The sequence below is a fragment of the Chaetodon trifascialis genome, chromosome 15, assembly GCF_039877785.1.
Source record: "Chaetodon trifascialis isolate fChaTrf1 chromosome 15, fChaTrf1.hap1, whole genome shotgun sequence".
In the NCBI taxonomy this organism is placed as follows: domain Eukaryota; kingdom Metazoa; phylum Chordata; class Actinopteri; order Chaetodontiformes; family Chaetodontidae; genus Chaetodon; species Chaetodon trifascialis.
Window position 1 is genome coordinate 9466503 of NC_092070.1, and position 22613 is coordinate 9489115.

Here is a 22613-nt window from a genome sequence, read left to right on the forward strand (position 1 = left end):
CTTCTGTTGCATCATCTAACAATGTAGCTAAATGCTGGCATGTAATTTTGCTGTATTGCAAATCATCCCCCAGGCTGCATTTTGTTCATGAGGACAAAAAGTACCAGAAAACTGTATTTTTAGCAGTATTTTACAGCTGGTTACTTTACTTTGTCTATCATTTACCTCACCAGACTGCAGAAACAGGCAATGTATTCAAGGCCTAAATTATACTTGAACAATTCATTCAAACATAAACATAAACATTGTAAACAAAACGGATTACAAATATTAAAAGTAAAAGTACTAATTATGCAAAAACTGCAATGTCGGTGTCAGAGGTGTTGGAAGTACACTTACTTATCAATATTACAATATTAAAAATACTCATTTACTTATATTTAGAAGTCCTGCCTTACTTCTTCTTCATCCACTTCTAATAAAAGTAGGTTACGTATTAACTGCAAAATGCACTTAAAGTAATATAATGATAGTACTTATAATTCAGAAAAATACTGTTAGTATTAGAAAAATAGAGTGTTATACTGTTATATATATTATTGGATTATTTCCTTTGCATTCATGTGTAAGCAGCGTTTTACTACTGTTATTATTAGATTCGAACTTTTTATATATTCTGTTGGTTTGTTTGATCTCTAAAAGTGCATCATATTGTAAAAGACCATCATATGTTTTGCATGTAAACTCTTAAACTGTCAGTAGCTGTCAGATAAGTGGAGTAAAAATATAATATTTCCCACGGATATACAGCCTCTCGGAGTGGAAGTAGCATAGAATGGAAATACTGAAGTGTAGTAATTGTACCTTAGTGTTTCCATATTCCAAGAAAACAATTACCTGTTGATATCATGCAAGTGATGGAGCGCAGTGAGACACAATAATAATACAAATAAAAATCTAATGAGGGAACAGGCAATAAAAACACTTCCTGACCAATTCTAAACTTGCAGCAGGTCACAACACGTCTGGATGAGTACTGTAAATATCTTTGGCTCCTTCATACGACCATTATGACAGTATGTCGGCTGACAGCACACCAAGTGAGAAAGATCACAGAGGCTGCGGGCTTGAGCTCTTCCTCACCTCTCTGCAGTCAACTTGTTTCCATCAGTTCACACCGCCCCCGCTCTCTCTCTCTCTCTCTCTCTCTCTCTCTCTCTCTCTCTCTCTCTCTCTCTCTCTCTCTCTCTCTCTCTCTCTCTTTATCTCTCTCTCACTCAGTCTTCTCTGTTTCTGTCTCTCTCTGTCTGTCTTTCTCTCTCTGGTTCTCTCTTTCTATCGTCAGCTCAGTCGGTGCGTCGGGGCCACAGCTCCCATGCGCTCCTCACTTCCTTTAAAAGTCTCTCTCTCTCTTGGATAAATGGAGACAACCTGAGCCTCTGGGATTTATGGTACAACAACCGGTTTCTTGATTTCAGAAAAACAAGAAAACAAAAGCAAACAAGGCTACCACACCTTGGACAGGTGTAATTTCCCTTCCACTCTTTGGACTACTAATCCTCCGCAGTTCAGGTAGGTCTAATAACTTTTTATCGTGTCCCTGCTGTCCACTCATGTGTTGATGCAGCCAGAAATTCTGTTAGAAACGTCGATCATCTTTGTAAACGTGAGTCAGTTGAATGGAAAGTCGAGCCGAGACGTGACATGACACCTCATACGGCAGCAGTGACAGCCTGTCACGACCGTGCGTCATCTTTGTCACGATGAAAGAATACAGCACCTAACTTTCAGAAGAGCTATTATAACTGCACGTTTGTCTCTTTGATTGATATTAACTGGGCATCCAGATCAAAACTGGTGATTAGGATGTGAGTCAGTTTTGCACTCGAATTTTTGATTCTCTGACATTTTCTTGGCCTGCAAATAAAGACAGTTATTGGTTTGGTAATGCAAGAGCTGAACCTCTGTCACCATGGAGCCATTATCTGGCATTATCAAAGTGTTTGGGATTCCAGCACCAGGTGCAGAAGACAGTGAGATCCAGTGAGGGAGTATCAGGTAGACAGAGATCTAAGAGGTCATGCATAGTGCAGTCACACTGATGGGATGGCCTTCTGCTTATTTATCACAATGCACCGAGCTCAGCCTCTTAAATGTGAATGCTTTGCTGAAATATGTTGTGGTGTGACTGTTTTGCCGTATGTTTCAGAAAACGTCCACCTCACAGCCAATGTGCGTTAACTTTTCTGTAATATCATAAAGCAGAAATCGCTCCAGAGGACGGTATAATTCAGTTGGGGGCCAGTGGAACTTCTAAAAATTGTCCTGATTTAAACAGAAAAACTTATATTCAGCCTGCTTTTGTGTATAATAGTAAAAATAAGCAGATTTTTCAAAATTATGCAAATCATTCAAAGGACACATGTCAGTCTTTAGAATAGCTGGATGTCTGTACTCTCTGTCTCTCTTCCCTCTCGCTCCATGGACAGAGCCCACGTATCAAGTATCTTATAAGCTTCAGCTACTCTGCTGGACAATGGAGCCTTTATGATGGTTTGTACACCTGAAATAATCATATCTGCCTATCAGCTAGCTGGTCAGCCAATCCCAGTCCAGTACACTAACAAGGTGCCTGGACACATGCATTCATTCAGCCTTGTCTCATGGACGGACTGTAGTTAAATTGGCTTGAATTAAGTGAATTTGTGTGAAGCTTTACAACCATTATTCACACCCTGAAAAACATGATCGTTCACTGTATTTGCTAAGAAACGTGCAGACACGTAATGTAAATATATTCTACAAGTTCAGTGAATTTTGCTTCTTATCTAAGAGGTTTATTATCTTCTAACTAGCTTGTGGGGAGTGTCAGGCATTTTACCTCTGTGGGGTCATTATCAAGGACATTTATGCCACTCGGGTCGCTCCTGGCTGTGTAGCAGAGTCGCTGGAGTCACCTGAGGTCAAGTGTCAACAGCAGTTGTCGGAATTTTCACACGAGGCCAGCTGTGAATGTCAAACCTCCTGGGAAGGGCTGAAAGGACAGCATTGTAGGTGGGGGATAAATGGTATCATAGAACTGCTCCTCTGTGAGGGATGGTTTCTCAGCTTTGACATAAATAGCCTCTTTCGTGCCTCTTTCCAACCATCTGTGCTCCCTGTCAAAATATGAATGTGTTGTACGTGAACTGGTGCATCATGAAGTGGTACACTACCTGATATTAGATTGAACTGCAGTATAACCTAAATTCACTTACTCTGTGGAACAGTTCTCTACTTTCTGCAGAATTTAATTGTGGTTGGTTGGGTGATAAATCTGGGTCACAATGACGCTCGCATGGTAAAAGGACTTCATGCATCATGCTGTGTTAAATCAACATTGATATCATATGAACAGAGCTGTCATAATAGAGAAATCAGAATTACATCAAACGACACAAAGTTTGCTGGGTTTGAATGAACAGATGTGACAGCTGGACGAGGAGACATTTAGATAAGGTCCAGAAAGAATATCAGCATAATGGAAAATCAGTGGAAATCAGTTTCCATTTCCACCAAACCATGAGCAAAAATGGATGCTCGCCCATCACTAACAGAAGGTAGCAAACCTGCCTCCTCTAGAAAACACTGAACCAACAATACAGATGGAATTGACTTGTTGTAAGGATAAATAGTTGTATTAAACTGTGAAAACAGACAAATTCAGTGTAAAAGTAATTAAATGGAATGTAAATAATGATGTGTAGTGATTGTGGTGTATGTGAAGGACATGTGAAAGAGGATAGATTATATGAACACTAATGTCAGCTATTGATGCAGATGCTGGATGCAAGGCACCAAGACAACAAGTCTGTTTATGTACCAGAGTACATAAACTCTGCCTTTGATGGTCTTCTTTTCCAAAATGTGAGAAATCCATGTGAGTGTAAAATAGTTCGCAACCCTGCAAAAATGTCTTTGTAGTAAAAAATGTAGGCGTTTGCTAAATAAATGATGCTGCTAAGTCATGACTTGTGTATGAGCCCAAATTGAAAACCTTTGTAGGATTCATCAGTGTCTTCTCATTTCCAGAGTGTGGTCTCAACAAACGGATACACGCAATAGAAAATTTCAATGAAGCTAGTACTGCCATGTTTCGTCAATGTGTTATGCAATCACTATTTTCAGCCCACTTTCCAGCACACGTACCATTTCACTTTCCTTATACTGAGTTTGATGCCTGACACCTGCGTGTCGACACTTTAGACTGCATGAAAACAGAAAAACTGACACCCAATGATATTCAAAGGAAATGAAGGAAATGTAATGTGTTTACTCTGCGATGTGATGCAAAATTAAATCATTTCAGTGTCTGAAAAAATGTATAAATGTGAAAAAATATTTCACCCCCAGCTTCTTTTCTAAGTGGCACATGTTTTCTTTAGAAACAGAATTGGCGTTAGCCCAATTTAAATGTAATCCTACTGCGCTCACACAGTATGTGAAATGCAGTCTTGTTGATTGTGGTCCAAAGCGCTGAATATTTCACGTTGAACATAAATACTAACCTGAAAATCTTTGTTTTGTCTTCTCCAAAATGGAAATACAAAAGTTCAGAGTATGATTTTACATTTGCAAATATCAGGATAACCTAATATGTCTGCAGAGTGCTAATCATCAGTAACCATGTGACTTAGATGTATCAGACATAAAGGCAGAGCATGGTGTGGGAAACAGAGTGCTGCAAGACAGTATGTAGCTGCATGTGTGTGTCTGCCTCTTTTAAGTCTGCAGTTGCTGAAAAAAAGGGAAAATGCAAGGTTTAGTGCGAGGACACGAACACATATAGACTGCTCTAAAAAAACCAGTCAGCTCCTCTGACCACATTACTATAAACAAAAGCGGCCGACTGGGAGGACTAAAACAGTACACAGGAAGAGAGCTACTACTCACATCTGGGGTGAAAAGGAGGAAGCAAGGATGAGCTTTCTCGGTAATGAACTCCAAAATAAGAGAAGAGAGAAGAGGAAACATGTATGTGGTTATGAAGGAGTCTGTGTGTGTGTGTGTGTGTGTGTGTGTGTGTGTGTGTGTGTGTGTGTGCGTGTGCGTTCAACGTGTGTCTGCATGCACTGTGTACTTCTGCATGAGTGCATGGGTGTGTATTGGTGTGAGTGCTTGTGGTTTCATCATCTGCTGCGACTGTGGCAATATATACACACTGTAGATACAAGTGCTTCAAGTGTTGACATGATGTGATGTTTCTGTCTGCCTCAGGCTGCATTTGAAAAGTAGCTTATCATTGATTTTGTTCACTGACTGTTTTTGATACAGTACAGAGAAAGTCATGCTGACGATCAAAGTAATGTAATGTTGCAGATGCATCCTTCGCATAATATTTAACCAATGTGTGTGTGTGTGTGTGTGTGTGTGTGTGTGAGTGTGTGTGTGTGTGTGTGTGTGTTTGTGTGTGTGTGTATTAGTCTGCAGCATGAGGGGACAAACTCAAAATGTCACATGCTCGGTGCAGGTGACAGTTGTATGCAAAAGTGTGTGTTTACATGAGTAATGCCATCAGATAGGCTTGATTTGCCTAGCTGCAGATTGCAAGTCACAAAGCAGGATTGTAGGATGGCACCCACTAGCCAGACAGCATGCAAATCCCAGAGATGCATGGACAGTGTGTGTGTGTGTGTGTGTGTGTGTGTGTGTGTGTGTGTGTGTGTGTGTGTGTGTGTGTGTGTGTGTGTGTGTGTGTGTGTGTGTGCGCATGTGAAATGATTGAGAGAGAAAATCAAGTGGGAGTAAGAGGAAGATAAAGAGAGTAGAAATCTGTCTGTAGAAAAGTCTGAAAAAAGGAGGCAAATGGAAAAATGTCAGTTGGTTGAAGTTTGTTATGTTTGTAAGGGAAACGGATGAAGCGGAGAATGTGTGGGACCCAAATGAACGACATCTCACCCTGTCCTGCTGTACTTCATGAAGCCTCTCAAGGCTGCTTTGCACACATTTATGGATATGTATCATCATAAGAGTTGTAAACAAAACCTAGTGTGCTATAATCTGTTCGGTACATAAAAGTCTGTCGGTACATAACAGCCTGTAAATATTATTTTCCAATACATAACAGTCTGTAAATACTATTTACAATATTTTTAGGATGACATTTCTCTTTCTATCCCATCCTTTTGTATATACTTGCTGTGTTAACTTGCATGCACTTGTTGTCTTTTAACATTCTATTCACTTTATTGATGCTGCTGTGAAATTGGAATTTCCCCTCGCGGGACGAATAAAGACATACTGAATTGAATTGAATTGAATTGAATTGAATTGAATTGAATTGAATTGAATTGAATTGAATTGAATTGATACTGCCCAAAATACATCCACCAAGTTACTAAGTTTGGCCATCAACGATCGCAGTGTTCATAGTGACTCTATTTGTCACTTTGTGTTTTTGTTCATCACTATGTGACTCATTTTATGGATTCATGCATGCAATGAATCACCTATAACACTGTTTTGTTTTTGGACTTGAGGTGTAAACACCATGGATTTATTAGTTTGAATACTTGCAGACCTGAGTAAATTTACAGCGTACTGTCTGTCCATGACATGTGGCTACAGTGCATGTTGGTTTATTACGTCTCCTTCTATATAGATGGTTCCCCAGAGCCCAAAAGAAATGACGTCTTTGTTCCAACTCTCTGTGAACTTACCATTTTGTGGCAATGGTTGAATATTACACCAGAGAAATCAGTCAGAGGACAACCACTTCAATGTAATGCAGCCTGTTCTCCGTTCTGAGTAAGGGTCTTGTTATAGTCATAGACAGACAAACAAACAAATTTAGTTCTCATCACCCTTGCAGGGAGCATCTCTTCGATTCTGCTGTGATGATGCAAAATGACATTGCATGACCAATAGCCACTGTTGGTTCTATATCTTTCCAGGGTGTAAGAGATGGAACAGAAGAAACCCGACGATATGGAGACGCTGTGGGAGAAGGTGGAGTGCAAACGTTACGAACTGTGTTGCACCATCTCCCCGTCAAAGCTCACGCCCTACCTCCGCCAGTGCAAAGTCCTGGACGAACAGGACGAGGACGAGATCCTCAACTCCATGCTGCTGGTTTCCAAAGCAAACCGCACAAGTAGGTAGAGGGATGCGTGGTAGTTTTATGTGTCAGCCATGTTAACACATTAGTTGTAAACCAATGAATTTGACTTAACCTGAGATTGTACCCAGTGAAAGCAGGTGATTTTATTGCTTTTGTGTGTTGACGTTAAAGTATGTTAATCACTCCTCTGCCAGGCCGTTTACTTGACATCGTCCACACTAAAGGAGAGCGGGGGTATGTGGCGTTTCTGGAGAGTCTAGAGTTTTACTACCCTGACCTGTACAAGCTGGTCACAGGCAAAGACCCCACACGACGCTTTTCCACCATCGTAGGTGAGACTCACACCTTTGGTTGCAAACACATGCACATATATGCATGGACACGTACAGCTTTCACACATACACATTTAACTGCAGTTGTATAGCTGGTTTTGTAGCTCAGTTCAGGGAGGAACAGTCATGTCAGTGACGCAGACTACCCTCCAGCACTTTTCATAGATCTTCTTGCTGGTTAAGGCAAGAATTCAAGATTCATCTAAATCAGCTGGCAGTGCAGTCCTGTTACGCTCTGTACGGATGATGTATTGTAAATAGCATGCAGTATATTATACTCTATGCTCTATGGTATCCTGTCTGTTTCCTCAATGCAGTGGAGGAGGGTCACGAGGGTCTGACCCAGTTCCTCATGAACGAAGTGATGAAGCTGCAGCAGCAGTCGAAAGTCAAGACCCTGCAGCATGTTGAGCTCAGCAAGAAGAACTGCACCTTGGAGGACGAGCAGAAGAAGCTACGGCTGGCCAATCAGGAGCTACAGGCCTTCCAACAGAGTAAAAATACATGTTATCATTTGAACCATTATTTTCCGATCATGACATGCAGGCTAAAACGACTGAGCTTCAAATCCAAATGAAAAACCTTCCACCATGTTTTGAAAGTGCCACCCCACCACACATGCTTGGTTTAACCTGCTCGGTGCACCACAGTTGGGTTTATTAAGGCCAAGTTGCCAATCATATTGTCTACCATTTATTCATGAAACTAGGACGCCGTGGTATTCGTTATCATGTCCTGTGTCATGGAAACCAGCATCTGGTACACCAAGGCACATTCACAGTTAAATAAATGGTAAAAATAATTTGAGCATACTGTTCTGGCCGGATCAGCTCATGTCTCTCTGACAGCATTTAGGTGTACACTCAATGTATTAAGATACAGTCAGCATGACGACTCTATTAATATTTCCTGGTCAGAGTGAATTTGCAGAATTCTCCTACCCCAAAACCACATCTACCCCTCCTGAAACCTTTAACTTGCATGTCTCAATATTTCATTATGACCTGGTTCCTTTTCTAAATTACTGTATTCATTTAATTCAGCTATTCATGCCAAATGTTTTTCTCTGTGTTAGAATAATCTAAAATAGCCAATGTGATGATCAAAAAGTAAGTAAGTAAAATTTATTTATATAGCACCTTTCACAGATAAAAATCACAAAGTGCTTTACAGCAATGAAAGCTGAAGGATAAAAACAGAAATGATGTCAGTAAGAATAGAAGTAATAATACTGATAAGACAGGGGAGTAACAGCTAAGAACAGAACAGCAAAAAACAATAAATAACATAGAATAGAGCAGGTACTGGTTAACCGAAGGCCTGTCTGAATAGAAGCGTTTTCAGCTGCCTCATAAAAATTTCACTAGAGTCGACCGATCTCAGTGTTAGAGGAAGCGAATTCCACAGCTTCGGTGCGAGAACTTGAAAAGCATGGTCACCACGGGTTTTGTATTTGGATTGGGATTCAACAAGTAGTTTTAGTTGGCCAGACTTAAGAGCTCTGTTTGGGGCATACGGGTGAAGGAGATCAGCAATATACCTGGGTGTTTGACCACGCAAAGCCTTAAAAGTTAGCAAAAAGACAGAGAGTCTTGTCTGTGGTCACTCAAGCCAATGTGAGTTAGCTAACACTGCTAATACTGGTGTTAGGGGGCTAGGTAGCTAGCATGTAGCTTAAAAGCTGAAGAGGTTCTGTGTCCTGTGTTAATTTACAGCAGCTAGTTGGTTAATTCAGAATTACCTTGACATTGTTTGTCCATTTTTTTTTGTTTGTTTGTTTTTCCAACTACAGAACAAAACCCAGATATTGTTGTTGTTGTTATTGTAGCTAAGAGGAGCTAACTAATGTGTTAGCAGGTGTTGAGTTTGCTAGTTAAAGTCAGTCAGGGGACATGTGACAGCATCAGAAATGGCATTATGAAATAAAAAGTGATTTATGAAAATGTTCTGAAGTTTAAAAAATATACAAAAAAAAAATATTATAATCATGAAGATTATGATGAAATAACATTTCAAAATAATAAGTTGCATGTTTTTTAATGACAATTATTATGTAATATATATTTTTGGGTTAATGTATATACTGTATTTCACATAATTTATTCACATGATTATTTATTTCATAACATTTATTTATTTAACTCTTTGAGCTTCCATATATCCATTTTCGATATTTACCTTGAAGCATAACATTTTTATACATTTTGCAATGATTACTAAACAACACACTCATGCAGTGCTGTATACATGACTATGGTATGGTTCTCCAGGGTACAGTAAGTTGAGAGAAGAGAGAAACACCTACAGTGATGAGCTGCTGAGAGTGAAGGATGAAAACTACAAACTGGCCATGAGGTATGCCACACTGAGTGAGGAGAAGAACATGGCTGTGATGAGGAGCCGAGACCTGCAGCTAGAGGTACTGATGGACATGTGAATGCATCAGAACAGATAGACACTGTCATTGCATTATGAATTTGGAAAAATATGTAAGAAATGCTAATTAATGATGAAACATTAGCGGTGAGTTTAGAGGAAAAATGGGGATTTGAGGGCATTAATCAGAGAGTGTATCTATTATCCGTCTGTGTCCTATCTGTATGCATAGATTGATCAGCTGAAGCACAGGCTGAACAAGGTGGAGGAAGAGTGTAAGATGGAGAGGAGGCAGAGTCTCAAGCTGAAGAATGACATTGAGAATCGGCCAAAGAGAGAGCAGATCTTTGAGCTGGAAAGAGAGAACGAAATGCTCAAGATCAAACTACAGGACCTACAGTCCATCATACAGGTACATTCTGCCTGACACACACACACACACACACACACACACACACACACACACACACACACACACACACACGCAATAGAAGATGTGGTCCAATAGGCCATGGCCCAAGGATTTGCAGCCAGTAGAGCAGAACTGCTTGACAAAAGCAGCTTCCCACTTTGACTCCTACTAAGCTTGAGTAGTGCAACTGCACAGCCTACTGAAGGAGCATTTGAGCTCAGAGAGTGAGCCAGTAACGAGACACCCTCGGCTACAGGACAGTGTTTGACTAAGACAACCCTGGAGGTTACATACATGGAAGGGCATTCACCTTTCAGTACATATTTCAGCAACTAAGATTCCAGTGACATGTTGTACATTGTATTTTTTTACATCACAATGTGCATGTCCAGTGCAGAAGCTGAGGATGATTTTAACAAACTACTAGCAGCTATTTATTCTTTACATGCACTAATAACAACGAATACATAATGATCTGGAACTGTGTTTGAGTCCTCCCACAACCTAAACCTATATTTGTTGGTTTGCCACTTCAGGGCAGTGCAGTGAACTGTATGCATGTTGATGTGGCTAACAGTAAACTAACCCTATGAGCTGAGAGATGCCAAAGTGCTCTGTAGAGCTGAGGGGCAGCGAAGAGGCCGGTGATAATTCTTTGTGGGTTTTTCATTACAAGGCTGTTCAGTGTAAATGATCCAGCAGCCAGTTTTACAAGGTTCATAACTAACGATGTGTGTGTTTCTTAATCTTCAGCCTGGCCCCCTACCTGCATCAGACAAGGCCATCCTTGACATTTTGGAGCATGACAGACAGGAAGCATTAGAAGACAGACAGGATTTGGTCAACCGCCTCTACAACCTCCATGAAGAAGTGAGACAGGCAGAGGAACTACGAGATAAGGTAACATACACACACCACAAATGCACAAGCATGTGCGTTTCATAGAGGAGATAAGGTACATGGAAGCTAGGTAAGTGGTCATGCTTAGCACTGTGTGAATGTGAACCAGAGTGGGGATGGGAGCACACAAAGGTTAACAAAAACACACCCTAGAAACACAAACCCATGACCATAGAGTTTAATGCCCATGAGACCATCTGTGATACACACCCTGTGCAGAAACCCCCATCTCAGGCCTCTTTCTATGTAACTTGGTCTTTATACTTTCTCCCACTGTGTTTCTCTTCCCGTATCTGCCTTTTTCGAATAAACTATAAAAAACACCACGTGTGTGTGTGCGTGCGTGCATGTGTGTGTGCGTGCGTGCGTGTGTGTGTGTGCGTGTGTGTGTGTGTGTGTGTGTGTGTGTGTGTGTGTGTGTGTGTGTGTGTGTGCAGTACCTGGAGGAGAAGGAGGATCTGGAGCTGAAGAGCTCCACACTGCAGAAGGACTGTGAGATGTATCGTAACCGCATGGACACCATCATCATCCAGCTAGACGAGGTGGAGAAGGAGAGGGACCAGGTGAAAGCACACACTCACACGCGCCACTGTGCATCATGACCATTTGCAGTTTTGGCCATGTTTGTGTGTATTCATGAATAGCGTCCTTTGCTGTTGTTGTGAAGTTGCTTACTGACATTCCTTGACTGCTCCAGGCATTTCGAGCCAGAGACGAGGCCCAGCACCAGTTCTCCCAGAGTCTCATTGAGAAAGACAAATATCGCAAACAGATCAGAGAGCTGGAGGAGAAGAGCGATGAACTCCATATTGAGATTGTACGAAAAGAAGCTAAGCTGGTCACCTTGGAGTCTCGCCTGCGACGGCTGTCCAAGGACGTTGTTTTGGACCAGGTTAGACACAGTAGAGTAGATGAGTGCAAACAGTTAGTGTGTGTGATGAATGCTGACATTGCAGCTCTGTAACTTGCCATCTTAGCTAGCATGTATCCCCAAAGTCTCTGAACTTCCCAGTTTTCATTGAATTTTTCTATTTTTTTCCTCCCTGTTTTGCAGACTTTGCCGAAGGACCTGCCTCCAACCATCATCTCACCAGTGGAGGAATTCAAACCAGTCCAGGGCCAATCAGAATGGTCCAGTGATGAGTCGCCAGAGGATAAAGTCTTATCTGAGGAGCCTCGCCTCAGACGCAGACCCAACCTCAAAGCAGGGGTCAGCCACTGTCCACCACTCACACTTGCTTACCTTCCTGAGAATACAAGAAGGAATAAAAGTGAAAGATTATTACTTTTATCTGTCACTTTAAAGGGATAGCTTGGATTTTTTTGAAGCAGGGTTGTATGAGGTACTTATCGTAGTCAGTGTGTTACCTACAGTAGATGTTGGATGCCGTCCACTGAGTTTGGAGAACCCTACAGCAGTACTAGCATAAACCAAACAATGTACTGCTGTGGACAGGGTATTTTAGCCACTTAAAAGAAGGTCCACTTAAAATAATCAATGTCAGTTGAAGTGTAGGCTAAATGTTGAATATTTTCACTGCTTTAGAAAGATCTTTCCGACAGGGAAGTGAAGTTGTTATATTGCTCTCTTCAAGCCACCAGACTTTTACAAAAACTGAAAACACTGTGGAACAGTTTCAGTTCACAGACAAACTGACAAATCAAGACAGCGGTAGACCGGCTGCTCGTGTCCTGCAAGGTAAAATGACTGTTTTTGTCAAAGGGGTCTGGTGGCTTTGGAGAGACTGTAGAAGGATTTAACAGCTTCAGTTATCTGTTCGAAAGGGATGTCTGAAGATAAGATAAAATGCTGAAAAAGTTCTCTAAGTGAATTATTTCTAACCGTAACTATAAAAGACTTTTACGTTGTGTATTTTAGAACAGAGTGAAGTCTCCAGTCTGCATACCCAAAGACCTCCACATCAACCCAGAGGCCACTCAACCTGCAGGTATCACATGGTCACATACAGCTCATTCATACAGTATATTCTGCCATAACAATGACATTTCCTTTGTGTAAGTTCATCCACATTTGTGTCCGACTTTTTGCTCTTTCAGTCAACGGAGGAGACTGTCTGGACATCCAGATGCCAAACTCGCAAACCACCAGCCACTCACTCCCTCCCTCCCCCAGCATCCCGATGTCCCCCATATATCCAGCCTCCTCAGCTCCCCCGCTCTCCTCCTCCTACTCCACATACCCGCCCTTCACTATAGGAGAACAGTCCAACAGGTCAAATATGGTGAGCTTTGCTTTTGTAAAACATTGCCTTAGTCCAATCCCAACTGATGTGTTATTTCCATAGAAGCAGAATAGATTCCCAAGCTCTAATACACTGATGACTTGACAAACTTGAGTCTCTAATATGAACTTCTGCTTTGTTCTCTGTTCAAATCTCCAGCTGCGTATCCGTAATTACAGCATCCTGTCCACGCTCCCCGAGCCACCGGAGAAAGCCTCACTTTACCGCAGAGAGAGAGAGAAGGAACATGACTTCTACCCCCGCAGGTATGACCATAAATATGACAGACAGATAAAGGTGGCTAGGTGCCACATTGTTTAATCCTTTTCATCAATTTGAGTTTGTATTTAATTTCCTGTTATGAACTACTTCAAAATAATCTAATAATCTTTTTGGCCTCTTTTAGCCTCTCGGACTTTGATAGTGACAACATGGAAACGGAGTTTGGTAAAGTATATGTTTACACATTGTCCAAAACTAATAATGTTTTTTGACTGTGTTTATCTTCAACAATTTTTTCTGAATCTCCTTAACAATCTCTCGATCTGCTCATTCCATAGAGGATGAAGTACAGGGTGGGCCACCTTCCGTCCACTCATCTTCCTCATCCCATCAGTCAGAAGGGATGGACACTTACGACCTGGAGCAGGTCAACAACATCTTCAGAAAACTCTCTCTGGAGAGGTACAGTACAGACCCTCATGCGCTCACACTCACAGTAATCAGTGAACTCGAAGCTTCCTTACAAACCCCTCCCGCTGTCCGACGTGTTTTGTGTGAATTTGTGTATGCATGTCTGTGTGCAGGCCATTCCGTCCGTCTCTGTCCTCCTTCTCAAGGATCAGCTCTTCCCTGAAGCCGGTGCAGGAACTGTCGTTGCCGGGCGACAACCTGCTGAAGGACATCACTCTGGTTGGCGGCAATGAAAGCGGGATATTCATCTCATCCGTCCAGCAGGACTCCACCGCTGAGATGGTGGGGTTACGAGAGGGCCACCACCTCCTGTTGGTATGTAGTTTGCTTCCTGTATGGGTTCACTTCCAGATTCACACAGGCTGTAAGATGAATGAAAGATCAGTGAGGTGCATTTTTGCCCAATCAAAATCATCAGCTGTAGAAATAGAATACAAACAGTAAGAAAGTGCTATATATGCAGAAAAATAAATACATCTGAAGATCAAGAGCCCTGTCCAATGACCATTATCCATAACTGAGGGATTCATATGAAACAGTGCCAAAAATTTGACATAAAACACCAAATAAAGACTGCTTTTCTCTGCCATTCACCTGTCCTGTGTTGTGATTGGCTGAGCAGCTGGAGGGATGCATACGTGGGGAAAACCAAAGCATTCCACTGGATACCAGTACTCAGGAAGAAGCCCACTGGACGCTGCAGCACTGCTCTGGACCAGTCAGGTTGCACTATCGAGCCAACTATGACTGTAAGTGTTATATCCAAGTGTATATATGTGTCTGTGTGATACACATGGACTGCATATGGAAGCTGAGATGTGTTTGCGTGTGCTCCAGCCTTCCGTCGTCTTCAGAGGGACCTGAAAGATGGCACGCTGACTTCTGGCGACTCCTTCTACATACGGGTCAATCTCAACATCTCCGGCCAGTCAGACAACTGCACTCTGAGTGTGTGCTGTGATGAGGTGGTGCACGTGCTGGACACCAGGCATAAGGGCCACTGTGAGTGGCAGTGCGCTCGTGTCGACCCCTACACCGGCTCCGACCAGGCCGAGCGTGGCACCATACCCAGCAACTCACGGTACAGAGAAGTTCTTCTAAATCTAAAAGCACTGAAACTGAGATTGAGAGCTGCAAAAAACCTTTTTGGTGTTTAGGATATGAAAGCTGCACCCATTAGAAGCCCAGCATGGTGTCAAAGACCATTTAAATACTGGATGTAGTTGAGTACTAAGCATCTGTTCTGCTCTAGTACCGCAGGATCCTGAGCATGATGCAAAAGTGATGCAACAGTTGAGCAACCATGCAAAGCTTAGCAGGGGTCTTGAGGGGTCTACATCTGCTTTCAGGATGCAAAGTTTCACTACTCTCCCCAATGCAGCAGCAACATCCAGCCACACACACACACACACACACACACACACACACACACACACACACACACACACACACACAGAGTCAGATCTCAGTACATTTTCACACCCGAGCCTTACGATCTGTTATTATCACCAAGAACAAAGGAACACACAGAAAGCAGCTTGATATTAGGGCAGTCTCTTAAATGATGATACCTGTTGTGTTTACTTCTGTAACTGTGTCAAACTCATGTGTTTGAGAATTTTATGAAGTCTTGCGTGTGTGTGAATGCAGGGCCAAGCAGCTGCTGCTGGTGAAGATTCAGAAGTTGTTGTGTCGAGGGGGGAAAGAAGAGAATGAAAGTCACCGCAACAGCCGGGTAAGAAACTTCCTGAACTATTTTCTTAAAAAATGTATATACATATATTTGAATATTGCTCATTAATACAAAAAAAAATGCACATCTGACTAAAGCAAAACTTCCTCTCCACAGATATTAAGCAAAAACAAAAAACAGAAACAAAACAAGATAGATAAAATAAAATAAATAAAAAAGAAACTCTCATAAAGTTTTTTTTTTTTCAAGCTTTGTGATTTAAAATAATTGTATGATGATATATTTTTCACTTGTCAGAATTCTGCATTGCTTCAGAAAACCAAATCTTGGTTAACTGTCTGTCAGTGTGTTTGATATACATGCTGTGTGTGTGCCCGTGTAGAGCAATTTGCAGCCGGAAGAAGCCAGCCCCTCTCCTGATCCTAAAGCCAGTCCACGCCTGTCTAGAGCCAGCATCTTCCTCACTCAGATACTACAGGTAACCAAGTGCATACAAAACCTCCTGTTGCAGATCAAGGTATCAACCTCTTCAGCGAGCGAAAGGTGCACTGATGCTGCAGGTGACCTGTGGTGAACACACTGAAACATCACTGTGAAGGAATACTTCACTTTGGTTAAAAAGTATGTGTTTAACAATCATTTGCTTCCACACCATGGCCTCTTATTCCATAACTCAGGTGTTGTCCTGTATGCTCAGTGTATTTCAAACAAAACCATGCATTTCTGCTAAAACCCTGCTAAAACACACTCATCAGTAGGTCGCCTGAGCAGCTCACTTTACGATGTATGATGCAGTGAGTAGTGTGTGCGTGAGAGTAATGAATAATAGAGGAATTTCAAGCCAAATGTTTTCCCAGTTGGAATTATTGATAATATAAAGATAATCTCACAGCCTCGGTGCTGTTAGGCAGCTGGTTACTTAAAATGAATGTGCAGCGTGACTGAACAAAGCGGGGTAGCTAAGATGCCTTAAATAAGACTTTTTTGTGTCTTGTTTTGAAGTTTGTCAGCCGGGTGGACATCAAGTACAAGCGAATGAACAGCAGTGAGCGTGTGAGGATCATCAACTCAGGCAGCACAACACTACCCAGACAAGGTTTAGAGATGCTCAGACCAGAGGGTGAGTGCAAAGTGACACGGGGGGAGCAAAACTGCATGAATGACCAGAGGAAACATGGCTGCTAAAAATTCACTCTTGAAACTAGTTGAATTAACGGTTAATATGGAAATGTTTCAGTTGAAGTGTGAGCAGTTATTGAAGTTAGAAGTGTACATTTACGTAGACGTGAAAATGCTTCATTGATTTTTAGAAATATCTGCTTATTCTGAATTTGATGCTGCGACACGTTTCAAACAAGTTGGGACAGGAGCAGCTAAAAACTGTGAAAAACAGCTGTTTGGAACACAGCGTTGCACAAAGGATGGAGGCTAATTTAAAGTTCTAATTAACTTTCTAAGAGAAAATAGGAATGAATATGAAACAGTTAAAGAGAAGCTGAAAAGGTTGAAAGATGGGCAGAATTTTCAGACTTTGAATGGGCAAACAGATAATAATTGAACAGGAATTATACTGTTTATTCTAATTATATATGATCCATAAAGTGATTTTTCTGTAAATATGATTCCTATATTTAAAGTGTACAATGGTTTATGGGTTAGGTTTGTGTGCTGTCTTGGTTGCAAACAGATGCTGCTGACCCAGACAGTGATCTGAGCAGGAGTTTGAACCTGATTCCCTACAGTAATGTCACCCCTCAGCGGACCCAGAGGAGAAGACCAGTCCTATTCACTCCTGCTGCACTAGCCAAAACCATTATCCAGAAGATACTCAACATGGGGGCAGCCATGGAATTTAATATCTGCAAGCCAGGTACGACAGGAATAAGTAAGGTCATTGCAAAACATGTCATTTAAAGGACTATTTCCACCTCCTTGGCATATTCCCAGTGTGTACACCTTTTGTGAATCAAACACAGGGGAAATAAGGAGCTGAGGGGGGAGAAGGAAGGAAGCTGCTAGTAGGATTCAGGTCAGGTATTGTGCTGCACTGTGGTGTAAATGTTAAGGAGTGTAACCTGAGAGGGCGAGAGAGCAGAATGGAAGATGGCCTAGTTGATAATTTGGAGGAGGATGCTGATGACACAGAAGAGTTTAGATCTCTATTTAGGCATATTTTAGATATAGCACCTCAATCAATTGACTTCCTGTTCTGTGAAAAAGTACAGGCCCGCAAGCCCACAGACAATGAACTCTCCCACGACAAACCAACTGCTCTCAGGCCAGGGGGGTCAGACAGGTTGCTGGTGTACAGAGTTGAACATCTGGCAAGACCAGAGACTGTGCGATGTTACGTGGAGATTCCCCAGGGCCAAAACCTCAAAACTTTCTGTTCCCTCTGTATTCAATGTGCTGTGTTGATAGGGCGCAGTATATTTCTATTATCAGTTTACACATTCTCTCTATACTGTTGCTCTGTTATGTTTTCTATTGCTCAGACACCCTGTCCAAAGAGGAGTTTCACCTGAAACAGAATGTGGAGCCCTTCATTCACTACAAAGAGAAACATGCCACATTTGAATGCATCACACGAGAAAACATAGAGGCTGTCGCTGCTAAGGTATGCTATCATTGACGAGTGTGTATGTGTGCGTGTGTGTGTGTGCGTGTGTGTGTGCTCACCTGCATTTATCTGCTTATATGTTTGTGCCTGTAAGAAAAATGTCCTGAAGTGCTTGCACATAATGAAACAGCTTGAAACACCGCTCATCCACACGTCTGTGTGGCACATATGTAGCCAGCAGCCTGTTAGCTTAGCATAAAGGCTGGAAACAGGGGAAACTGCTGGCCTTGCTTTGTCCAAAGGTAGGTTTTACTTGACGAGGTGCTGGTAGGTGGACATTGGACACAGCCAGGCTAGCTGATTCCCTGTTTCCAGTCTTTGTGCTAAGGTAGGCTAACTAGCTGCTGGCTGTAGCTTCATATTTACTGTACAGACTGAGAGTGGTATCAGTTTACTCAATTAACTCTCTGCAAGAAGCCATTTGGCTCATTTCCTAAACTGTCAAACTATTCCTTTTTTTCATTTGTGAAGTTTTTATGCCTCTGTGTGACAGCAGTGACCAGAAGCATTATGTTTTCAGGCTGTCCGTCTGTCCTATTCTTGGCAACAAGACATCTCAGGAAGGCCTTGTGGGAATTTCTTCAAATTTAGCAGAAACGTTCATTCGGAGTAAGGCATGAACTGAATAGATGTTGGTGATGAAAGGACAAAATTATGGCAAAAATGCCACACAAATGTCTCCTAAGATAAAATGATGTGATGATGAAGTGATGACATTTTATATCCTAGAGGTCAAAGGTGCACTGTGACATCATAATATTCAGCAAAAACACTTTTCTGGCCATTATTCAGCACCATAACTCAGGAACAGAAGGCAGATTGAGACCATATTTCACCTTTGCTCAGATACTGAATTGGTGACTAATCTTGGGCATCCACCTTCAGACTGTGCTGATTGCTTAGATCTTCTGTGCTGTCCGCTTGAAGATGTGTGTGAAGCATCTACACGCAGCATGCAAACTGCAGCTTGACTGGTTGGTGGAGGCAAACAGCCAAGAGGCAGTAATTCTAGTTGTGTGTCACCCTTTTTTGTAGTTGTTGTTAAATCATGCATTACTTCAATTCTAGTTCATCTTTGTCCAGCAGAGCAAACAAGAAGTTATGATTTGTTTACTTCTGTTCCTTTCATCCAACCAAGAAAAATGCCCTCTGGAAACATATTTTTCATTGTTACGCGAGGTGTGTGCAATCATGTATGCACGTCTGCATTATAGTGCAGATCTGTATTTGTTTGTAAAACCGACATTTTCCACCCGTCACCAGGGCAGACACTGCCTGCTGGAGGCTGAGCTGAGCTGCGTCAAAGACCTTCTGCGGAGAGAAATCTACCCGATTATCATCTTCATCAAAATCTGTGACAAAAATATCAAGAAGTTACGGTAGGCCTAACGAACCTCACTCCCTCTCAAGCGTTTACCCACTACCTCTTACCCACATCTGCAAACCACAAACCTTTTCCAAATGCAAACCGACATCAGTCCTGGCATTACATTTTTAACTGAAGCTGGAGATGAGGTTGAACCAGCCACAGGACAGTTCCACTGTCTGACTCCCTTATACTTAGTACTGACATGTGAAGATTAATGCACAATGAAATTCAGCAGCGTGCAGAGAATAGCTGTGAACTTGAATCAGTGATAGGGAAAGCTTTTCCTTGACTACAAAGGTGTGAACTCAAAATAAAATACATTCTGTGGCTGCAGTGGAGACACAAACTTCTGTTTCTCAGTGTACGATTGCTATAATTGCTGGTGGGTGTCAATAAAATCTGATGCTTGATGGGTTTTCTGGTGGATTGTGCCTTTAAATAAACAAATCCTTTATTACTGTTAGTGTAATCTTTCTGAGAATTACAACAAAGAACACAAACCACTGTTGCAAAGTGTCTACAGGATCTTACCAGAGATACTGGGTTCCAAATAATACCGCACTCACCACCGCAGTGCTGCTTCCTTCCTGTTTCCTGTCCACACAGGAAGTTGCCTCTACGTATGGAGTCGGAGGAGGAGTTTTTGAAGTTGTGTCGGGCAAAAGAGAAGGAGCTGGAAGGCATTCCCTGCCTCTACGCCAGCCTGGAGCCCGACGCCTGGACAGGGACGGACGACCTCATCAGGGTCATCAAAGACCGGATACTGGAGGAGCAGAAGAAGGTGGTCTGGGTGGAGCAGGACCTCCTATAGACACACAGATACACACCACAACCGTACATGAAAATAAACATGTGTAGCTGAACACCACAAAACACATCTTGTACATCACGCTTTTATACATATTATTATATTCATGCTCACAGTCAAAAATGTTCATATGCACACTGTTACGGACTTGAAATAAATGCATTATAATATATTTTTTAAATGTGTGCCTTTCCTTTGAGTCAGAGAAATAAACAGACGGAAACAATTAAAATGTCTTTTTTAATTTAAAAGTTTGGTGTTTAAAGGGAAGGTGCTCAAAGTGCAGGACTACAAGTGTCTGCTCCCGCTTAACTTTGATTATACTGCCCTCTAGTGGCTGACGTCGGATTTTCACACTGTAAAGACTAAAATCAAATCATATTCACTTCCTTCTGCAAAATACGATTTTCTTTTCTCACATTCTTTTGTTAGAGTTGTTTTAAGAGGCCTTGAAGAGGAACAATTGTAAAGTATTTTACAAGAAGGAAGATTAAACATTGTTTTGTGCAGCAGAGTTATTATTATCATTATTTCATTTTTTCTTCATAGATGTGCATCTCACGTCCCGTTGTGGGGCTGCTGAACTTCAGGTTAGGGTCCAAGGATCTTTATGCATTAACTTAATTTAGTTGAGTTGTTGGTGGGTCTAAGTCTCTGTTTTAAAAGGCAGCAAGTTCAGTCGTGTGATTTGATGACTGGATGTCTTTTATTATGCCTCTGCACCACTGACAGCTGCGGCTGGAGTCATTGTGTCCCATCCTTGTGTATGTGATATCTGAGGAATGCAAAAGTCCACTGATTGATTTCTGGTGGTCAAAGATTAGTCTGACCTCAGAGAACACATTTTTGGCCATAATTCAGGAATTCATACACTAATTATGACAGAATTTCACACAAACGTCTCATAGGATAAAATGATGAGGTCAAGTGAGGACATTTTATATCCAAAAGGTCAAAGGTCAGCTTCTCCGACATCATAATGTTCAGCAAAAGCACTTTTCTGGCCATTGTTCAACAACATAACTCAGGAACAGAATGCAGATTGTGACCATATTTCACATTTGGTCAGATACTGAATTGGTGACTCTTGTTTAGATCTTCTGTGCTGCCAGGTTGAAGATGTGTGTGAAACGTCCATGTTTTACAATGTTCAAGCACCACAAGCTCACTGGTTCTGCTGATGTTGAGCTTCAGGTGATTGTTGCTGCTCCATGTGATGGAGTGAAGACAGCATGTTTCTGACTGGAAATTATTCACTGGAATCATACATGTCAGCATAGTGATGATTTCCGTTTCACTAAAAAATCCACTAAACGTCTTTCATTAAATTCCTTCAAATGTAACTTGACTGGCTGGAGGAGGCAAACAGCCACGAGGCAGTAATTCTAGCTTTTATTACGTCAAGAATTGTGCCTTTGTAACTCATGTGTAATACTCTTTGCATGGAAGCCGTTGATTGCCGACACAGCATTTTATACGATATGCATTATTTTAAGTTTTAAAAATATGTCTGCAAAATATCCTCCAAGCTCACTGATGTTAAAACTCAGATTGGGCTCGTGTAAAAATCCATTTTGTAGGTTTACTCAGCAATATTACCTACAACTCAGTAAACCAGCTCTAGTGATTTCTACAGCTTATAAATCTGTGTTTAGACAGATTTTTTTTTCAAAGGACACCAGACGGTTCAATTTGACAAAATGGGCAGGCCAGAGGAGGATTTAGAGCAACTGCTTTCATAAGGGTGTTAGATAATCTCATCTGTGAGGAGAGACATGCATGCAGCAATGTGCAGTGCTCCCAAAAATGCTCATATCAGCCACATACGGTGCACTCATACACTGTATCAGGCTTACTTCAGTCAATATCACTGCATTTTTTATTCTCTACTTCTACCGTTCTTTCACCTCTTCGTGTGGCGAAATGTGCTCATCAGTTTTTAAAAGTACTATAATACATGAAAGTAATCAACATAATTAAATGTGACATAATGTGATGTGATGTATGATTATGAGGACAAGTCTGTGCTTTTTCATCATCCATGTTTCTCAGTGCTTAGAATTGATGTTATGAAGGATCTGATCGCACCTTCTTTTCCTTCTCTTGAGAGTTTTGTTTTTAATATTTT

The 22613-nt window shown here is 41.6% G+C and overlaps 1 protein-coding gene across 1 annotated transcript; it reads left to right on the plus strand.

Annotated features, from left to right (window-relative positions):
- Positions 1 to 1263: 1263 nt before the first annotated feature.
- On the plus strand, positions 1264 to 20666 carry card11 (caspase recruitment domain family, member 11). The gene is made up of 25 exons (XM_070981048.1): positions 1264 to 1512; positions 6873 to 7072; positions 7234 to 7371; positions 7689 to 7865; positions 9642 to 9790; positions 9980 to 10159; positions 10913 to 11059; positions 11497 to 11622; positions 11757 to 11951; positions 12114 to 12269; positions 12939 to 13008; positions 13118 to 13302; positions 13462 to 13568; positions 13709 to 13749; positions 13863 to 13986; positions 14109 to 14310; positions 14618 to 14744; positions 14833 to 15076; positions 15646 to 15730; positions 16071 to 16166; positions 16691 to 16808; positions 17376 to 17558; positions 18184 to 18305; positions 19572 to 19687; positions 20284 to 20666. Exons 2-25 carry the CDS (start codon positions 6883 to 6885, stop codon positions 20486 to 20488), a joined length of 3483 nt encoding a protein of 1160 aa, XP_070837149.1. The 5' UTR covers positions 1264 to 1512; positions 6873 to 6882; the 3' UTR covers positions 20489 to 20666.
- Positions 20667 to 22613: the final 1947 nt, after the last annotated feature.